Raw genomic sequence first — 8,928 nt, forward strand, 5'->3', positions numbered from 1 at the left:
AGATTTTCTCTATTTCGATTTTCAAGATATATAATACATGTAGATAAAACGTGCATTTTTCATTTCGGGGACTTTTATAGCTGACTGCAGTATGGGCCTTGCTAATTGTTAAGGCCGTACGGTGACCTATAGTTGTTTATTTCTGTATCATTTGGTCTCTTGTGGAGAGTTGTCTCATTGGCACAATTTTTTTTTGATATTTTACCCTTTAATAATAATCTATATTTAGACATTTCGGCCATTTTGGTTTGCAGACGCAGTCATGGCGAACATATGATTTTTCAAACTGCACCCCAGTTATGATTTTGGCCAATCAAGTTAAGGTTAACTTACTTAGTGAATAGCTATGTTTTTGTAACAGACTTTTAGAACATGGAAAATCATATTCATTGTAATAAAATTGAGAATGGAAATGGGGAATGTGTCAAAGAGACAACAACCCGACCATAGAACAGACAACAGCAGAAGGTCACCAACAGGTCTTCAATGCAGCGATAAATTCCCGCACCTGGAGGCCGGCCGGTGTCCTTCAGCTGGCCCCTAAACAAATATAAAAACTAGTTCAGTGATAATGAACGCCATACTAACACAAGAAACTAAAATTAAAAATAATACAAGACTAACAAAGGCCAGAGGCTCCTGACTTGGGACAGGCGCAAAAATGCGGCGGGATTAAACATGTTTATGAGATCTTAACCCTCCCTTATACCTCTAGCCAATGTAGAAAAGTAAGCGCATAACAATACGCACATTAAAATTCAGTTCAAGAGAAGTCCGAGTCTGATGTCAGAAGATGTAACCAAAGAAAATAAACAAAATGACAATAATATATATTAAATAACAACAGACTACTAGTAGTTAACTGACATGCCAGCTCCAGACTTCAATTAAACTAATTGAAAGATTAAGTCTTCATCATATGAAGTATATCATTTTTAACAACAGTTATTGCATATTACCTGAGAAGTGTGCTTTATAACAAAAACTATCAAATCCAAATTTTAGAATTTTATTCTTTTGAAAATAAACTTACTGTTATATCATAACGTCTTTATAGTATAAAGATGCATCATTATGATAAATCGTAGTCTGTCGGAATAGAATAGTGAGGTGATAAGATGGTATGCAAATATGGTTCCAAGATGTCTTTGTAGTACACAAGTGAACTTTATCGTCGTAAGATAGTAGTATGAAAGAAAAGTATGAAAAGCTCAGTAAGCAATGATAAGGTTGCTCTATGTTATATCGAGATGGTTGACAATGTATAGTATACACATTTATCATAATATTCTTATTCTTATTCTTAATAAGACAGTAACATGACGTAGTGGCATAGCATGTATAGTATAAAATTAGAAATCAGTATAAAAAGGTATCATGAATAGCTCCATGTTATTTCATAACGTCTTCATATATAGTATAAAAGAATATATTCATGCCAAAGTAAAATGACAGAAAAGTATGAACAGGTGTACTCCATATTTTATCAAAAGGCCTTTATATTTCTATACTGTAACTATTAAATTTGTAGACCAAATGGGTGGTTTAGCCGGCCGGTTTGTCTCCGAATCGACGATCGTTGTATTCTACATTTTACTATATATGACGGGTCTTCTGGCCCATAAGGGATAATAATAGCCTTTTTAGAATTTTCACCACTTTCTAACACTGCAAAAAATTCTACATTCACAGTTTACTGAAGTACTTTCATTTTACTATTCAGAAATGAATTTGAATGTGTATCATGACCGTTTTTTGCTATATTTAAAAACCTACTGAGGTCACTTGTGCTTTTAGGTCTTTTATCATGCAGTGAATACACAATTCTCAAAAATTCTCAAAAATTCATTTTCATCTGTTTGTAAAATTATTTCATATTTTTCTACACCTGATTCACCCCTCAGTTTGGGAAAGTGTGTTCAGTTGATAATGTATTTTTTGTCCAATCACACTGTTCAGATACATTGACTTAGGTACCCAAAAGAGCAACCTAAATTCTGGAATGCAAATACAGTCAGGATCCTACTTCGTCAAAATTATCTCCCCATTACGCCAGTTCATTTTCACAATCGTAGAAACGGAAGCCATTGAAGGGATGACGCGCTACCAATTTTGCTCTTGGAAACCGATAAATTTTTCCATATTGCACCATTACGATCCTTATATGTCAGTTGTATTTTTAAAGACAAATGTATCAACTAGCTAATGAGCATCAGTTAATAATCTTGTCTGCATTGATTCAACTTAAAACTATTGTCTGATCGGTTGTCAGGTGGAATTTTCGAAAATTCATAAACATTTAAAAAAATTCTAAATAAATATTTCGTGGAAGGGCAGACTAGATTTATTTAGTGTATAAAGACTATAAACTCTAGTTATCACACACAAAAAATTGGAATTTTTCAAAGATATGCATTTTCATCATCCAACTTGAAAGACTGTCGTCAAGTACTTTCAGTAAAAAAATAGCTATTCGAACACACCTTCTCTGTTTTTGTGACTCATTAGATAGGTATTTCACTTGACCTATATATTTCATCTTTTAGTACTGTGATTTTTTTTGTGTTATAACGTCAACATGTAGCTTTAATGTATAAAAATGATAGAATTTGAAGCGAGACGATGTATGAAATATTCTTGCTTTGTACGATATCAAGACAAAGTACTCAACTCAAACACGCCCTAACATAAAAAGGTGCACTCGATTTTCTCTGTTCGATACAATTGTTACCCATTTTTGGAATTTTTTCTTCAGTCACATAATGGAAGGGCAGACACGAAAATTACTGAAGAAATAGATTGATATGGTTTCCGTCCGTGGTAATTTTTTCAAAAAAATCGGAGGTTATGCATTTTTGTCATCCAACTTGAAAGATACCCATGTCGTCGACTTGATATCTAATTGTTCTGCTTAACTATGAACTAGATAAATTGAAAACTAATGCAAATAGTGTTTTTAAAATAAAACACCTCGTAATTGAGAAGAAAATTGCAATTTTGTTTGTTTCTATTAACTTTTAAAAATTTTGTCACTATAGTAAACAATACAGTAAACATTTATCGCCTTCTCTAACAAAGAGCTTCGATTCTTTTGTTCTATTTCAACCTGGTTTCCGACTGAATACTACTGTGCCACCTTATGCTATAGAATATCTAAATGATTTTGCGTTCCTGGTAAAGGTTTATAAAGCGAAGCGCCACTGAATTTTAATATGCGTATTGTTATGCGTTTACTTTTCTACATTGGCTAGAGGTATAGGAGGAGGGTTGAGATCTCATAAACATGTTTAACCCCGCCGCTTGTTTGCGCCTGTCCCAATTAAGTCAGGAGCCTCTGGCCTTTGTTAGTCTTGTATTATTTTTAATTTCAGTTTCTTGTGTACAATTTGGAGTTAAGTATGGCGTTCATTATCACTGAACTAGTATATATATATATATATATATATATTTGTTTAGGGGCCAGCTGAAGGACGCCTCCGGTTGCGGGATTTTCTCGCTGCATTGAAGACCTGTTGGTGACCTTCTGCTGTTGTCTGTTCTGTGATTAGGTTGTTGTTTCTTTGAAGCATTCCCCATTTCCATTCTCAATTTTATACTTATTTTTCTCTCTACACGATGCAGCGTCAAATAAAGTTCCCATTCCGTGAACGGGCGTGGCCGCGAATTTAAAAATCCCGAACAGCTTTTACCCAGCGGACGCTCAAATTTTTATGGGGTCTTATACTGTTGTCGATCGGCAGAAGACATAAACTAATGTGACCATATTTATATACTGTGACCGGCCCCAGACACCCCTTAATTAAAATGGGGTCTGTTTGCAATATGATTGATTGTATGTATAAATTTTTATAATTTATTTTTTGTTAATTAAACATAAAAAATTATCTAGTATGATTTGCATTTATAGTACTAACATGACTAAAGCACAAGCATCCATTATATTGTGCTTCATTATTTCCAGAATTATCGGGAAAATAATCGATCATACACTGATACTTGCACGCGTTTTTCAATGAAATCGACATCGTATTTATATATTCCATTGACTTTACAACCCTTCTTTAATACACAAACCGGCAAAATAAGAGGACTGCCATCCCAATTAAAATATATATTGGGTATTCAGCGTAATTTAAAAGCTACACCCTTCGGAGTTCCACCAAAATTATGAAGTCCCCAATTTAAAATTTAAGTTTAAAATAATTACAGTCATATAATATGATATCGGAAAACCCTCGAGCGCCCCATCAGTGAATCAACATAGTTATGCAAACATGTTCATGTACAAAGAAATTACAAAGACCGGTTGATCAAATCAATTTCACACAAGTAAGTTTATTACTTTTAGATATATATTTAGTATGCAACTATATTTAAAGTTCATCAGATTTAAATTTTAACAATGCAATTTAATGTCTACCATTCTGTTATAAATAATATATTTATATACATTTAACACAAAAAATGTGACCCACATTTTTATTCTTCATTGAATTGCACTATTGTCGATTTGAGGTGATCTGCAGGGTTGATATATTATTTCGTAAATATAGCGTCTGCCATTATGTATACCTTGTTTAGCTGATAGTTCTAAAAATATGCATTAACATAATGTTTATTGTTATATTATCGTGTTGTTAAATTTCTATGTGTGGGCATTTCTGTATAGTATCTGCTTTCATAATGCATTGTACATTATTTATATCATGTGTATTCCACATGCAGGCACAAGCTGATATGGAATTGAGATGAAAAATCTATAAATACATTATCGAAAGAAATCTCTTTGTTTGCATGCGCATTACGTTATAGATATATTTCATGTACATTCATAATAGATCATTATAATCATATCAGTACGCTAAACATGAAACATATATGTTTAACATATAAATATTTCGTCGTGATTTATACTAAAGCATGTACATACACAAATGGTGTAGCCTGGGGTTAATGCACTATTTCCATGTGTTATCATTCGAAGGAACATGCATGGCATTAATATGATATTTTCTTTTGCGAAAAGGGCAATTTAATGGGAAATATTTTTTTTTTTAAAGTGACAAACAAACAAAACAAATCATTTTACATCCAAGTTGAACAATTAAGTGTGACTATCTAATCGATTAATTTATTTATGGAATCACATTTTATCATCAATTATTTTTCAAAATTGCATCATTATCTTAGCTAGCATTCTGAGATATGATATTAATTGAAATAGTTAATAGACGGAAAACTCAACAATACAACACAATCAAGTTGTCAACATACGATCTTTTACAATGTACACATAATTTAATGTCTTTACCATAACGCTTGAAGTGCCAGGCGCGGATCCAGAAAGGGGGGGGGGGGGGGTTCCGGCGGTTGGAACCCCCCTTTTTTTTGGACGATCAATGCATTTGAATAGGGACATGTAATTGGAACCCCCCTTTGTCCTGGGTTAGGACCCCTCCTTTTTAAAATGGCTGGATCCGCCCCTGAGTGCAGACAACCAATAGTCTTCATATGATGTTTTTAACGTTACGTTATTTGGCTATCAGGTAATTATATGTTTTTAATTTGTTTAAAGACTTCATCATGTTCATAAGACTTTATTTGCAATTGTAAGAATCATTCAAGCAAGAAATGTTTCCATAAAGACATGTATACATGTAATACATGTAATAGCGAGCACATTTTGAACCTACTTTTATGACCCACTCCTTGTCCGTCTATACGTCTGTCATTATTTCTGTCTGTATGCACGTCCCAAAATTAGTTTCCGTTCCTCGTAACTTTAGTTTGCCTCAACCAAATCTTCTGAAACTTGCAAATATTATGCTTGTTACAAATAAAACTACGAAGGTTGAATTTGGATGGCGTCATTTTCATCGTTCTTGAGTAATTCAATTATTGTGACCTTTTTTCTTAAAAGAAAAAAAAAACAAATTTGCAGTGTCCGCAAACGTACTTTATTTTGTCTCAATCAAATGTTATGAAACGTATACACAATAATGATTACCATCAAACACCAAACACATCTCAGATTTGTATTGGAAGTGGTAAGCGTAACTTTCACCGTCCTCGAGTTATGTCCCTTTATAAATGTAAAATTAACACTCTAACATTTGTTTGCGTCAATCAAAATGTAATTAAACTTATACACAACGCATAATACTACCAAACACAGATCAAGATCGAACTTGGGTTGCAACTCTTTCGCAGTTTGTGGGTTCATGATGTCCTTTTGTGAATTGGTTAAATGCAGTATGCCGTACATTTATAAACGGGGGGCATCAGTGTCCATTGGAGAAATCATTGGAGACATTTTTCTTTTCTTTTTTCTTGTTCAAGTAAGTGGTCATACGCTTCGAAGCTGCACTTTTAAGAGTATTTATTTATTTCTTTATCTTTTATTTTAAGACTTGTAATATGTACATGATGAACGGTCTTGATAGTTACAATGTACATAAAAGGGGGAGATTTGTTCGCACGTACGTCCAAGATCATCCAAACTCTTCGAATTTTGGCATTTTCCAAGTCAGACCGTGTGTTGTTCGTTTTGTTTTGTGTGGCTGTTATTCGGGTGTTGGTTGTTCCCCATGTCTGTCAGTTTGTTGACCCGTAATTGATGGACATATATACTTTCTTTCATTTGAAACAGTTTGTGGTCCGTGATTGATTGAAACGTGTACTATAAGTATGTCTGTCTGGCTGGTTTGAGTCAGTTTGTGGTCCGTATTTGATTGACATAGATGCTGTCATTAGAGTCGGCGTGTGGTTCGTATTTGATTGACAGCGGTACTGCATTAGCGTCAGCTTGTTTTCCGTTATTCATTGGCATTGGTACTGTTATTTTATATGTTTGAGTCAGTTTGCTGTCGCTTGGTTGACATATGTACCGTAATAGGTGTTATTGGAGTCACATGAAACGGAACAAGTTTCAGTGGTATTTTAAACGCGATGTATAATCTGCCTATTTTTAGATACAGATATTGAACTTTTGTTTTTTTTTAATTATTCTAGTATGTAACATATTAACTGTTTATTTTATTTTGCAGAAGTAGTTATTTGACATGGAACCTGAGGAATTAACTTGCAAGCAGTGCGGTAAAGAGTTCAATTACAAAAATGGGCTACTACGTCATCAAAAACTAACACACGCTAAAGAAAGAAAGTACGAATGTGAAATATGTAATCGTAGATTCGGATACAAAAATATTCTGTTAGAGCATCAAAATATTCATTTTGGTATCAAACCGTATAAATGTAGTCTGTGCGATAAAAGATTTGCTGCACGCTCTAATCTCGTGCAGCACAGAACTGTACATAAGCGCCCTCTATCTTGTACGGTGTGTCCACAGCGTTTTCTAAGCGAGGACGCATTACAAAGACACATAAAGGGGCACCAAGGAACTGTGCTATCTTGCAACTTGTGTTCATTTTCAACTCCAAATCAAATTACGTTAAATGACCATATTCACACAAGTCACGCGACCGAATTGAATAAACAAAAGGCATTTGTTAGTACTCCTGGTAATTATGACAGAAAGCAACTGCGTCGTAGATCAAGTTCTAGACAACAGGCATTTGACCCAGATTCATTACCAACTTTCAAACAAGATTTTCAGCATCCAATAGCAGACGATGCAATCATTCATAACGCTCCCTTTTCTGCAGTTAGCCAAAGCAATTCTGAGAATGTAATCATTAAAGCAGAGCCGATGTCGCCAAAGATTGACATGTACTTACATAATGCAGAGAGCACTAGTGCTATTGAAAGCGTTCAAAAAGATAACCCGGTTTTGAACTTTTCCGATATTCATTCCGTTAGTGATGATAGAGTGTCCACTCCACGTTCGTATTCATCGCAGTCCAGAGAAGGGGGAATTGCTGATTCAACAAGTGGTTTGGCGGAAGTCTTGGCAAGGATCCACACGTGTATTCGATCATCTGAAGAACTGAACGCACGAACCATCCCGCGTCTTTCAATCAACGTCGATCCACCGAGACATACACGTGATTTCAGTTCACAGTTCACATCTGAGAGGTCAGATATTCCTTCTGTAAGGGAAATAATGTCATATCTAGAGGCACAAGGGAAAATATTCCGTTGTCACCATTGTTGCATTATGTTTGAAGACCGTGGATTGTACATACTCCATACTTCGCTTCACGGACAGTCGAATCCATGGCAGTGTAATGTGTGTAACAAACTATGCCTGAATAAAAATGATTTTCATTTGCATCAAGCCAACCAGCAACATGAATAACATGAATAACTTCGTAAACTTTTTCGATTGTACAAAAATGTGTACAGTTATGTAGACTAGAACGCTGATCTGTTAGAATGTCAAATAAAATCAACAATACAATTTGACGGTTGTTTCTTGAATTGAAGGGTCAATTTTTAATATTTAGGAATTGAATATTTTTTTGTAAATCTTTTTGAGCAAGAAGAGTTGACCGAATTACATTATGTATGTAGCTCATTTTTCTGTGTTATAACGGCACTTTAATTACAAATTATTTTCCTTTGGCAATCGTTCGTTTGTCCCAAAACTTGTTTCCGTTCTCCAACTTTAGTTTTCTTCAACCAAATGTTATGAAACTTATACAAAATGTATATTACCACAAAACACATATTGAGTCTGAAGTTTGATGGGGTCACTTCTTTTACCGTTCTAGAGTTATGCCCCTTTATAAATGGAATAATGACTATAATTTTCGTTTCCGTTCTCTAACTTTAGTTTGCCTTAACTAAATGATTTGAAATAGTATGAAATTCAAAACAGTGTAGCTGTGGCCATTGATTGACACATTAAAATCATTCATTGACTGGGACAATTTAAGTGAACGTTTGTATGTAACGACCAATGCTCACTATGTACTTTTTAAAGACACTTAAACTATGGGGTCACCAAAGGTTCTCCACACCTAAAT

At 34.4% G+C, this 8,928-nt stretch overlaps 1 protein-coding gene across 1 annotated transcript; it reads left to right on the forward strand.

Annotated features, from left to right (window-relative positions):
* Window positions 1–4,241: 4,241 nt before the first annotated feature.
* Window positions 4,242–8,330, forward strand: LOC143057795 (uncharacterized). The gene is made up of 2 exons (XM_076231202.1): window positions 4,242–4,329; window positions 7,047–8,330. The coding sequence occupies exon 2, from the start codon at window positions 7,062–7,064 to the stop codon at window positions 8,256–8,258; it is 1,197 nt and encodes a 398-aa protein (XP_076087317.1). The 5' UTR covers window positions 4,242–4,329; window positions 7,047–7,061; the 3' UTR covers window positions 8,259–8,330.
* Window positions 8,331–8,928: the final 598 nt, after the last annotated feature.

This window comes from Mytilus galloprovincialis, chromosome 13, assembly GCF_965363235.1.
Source record: "Mytilus galloprovincialis chromosome 13, xbMytGall1.hap1.1, whole genome shotgun sequence".
Taxonomy (NCBI): Eukaryota; Metazoa; Mollusca; class Bivalvia; order Mytilida; family Mytilidae; genus Mytilus; species Mytilus galloprovincialis.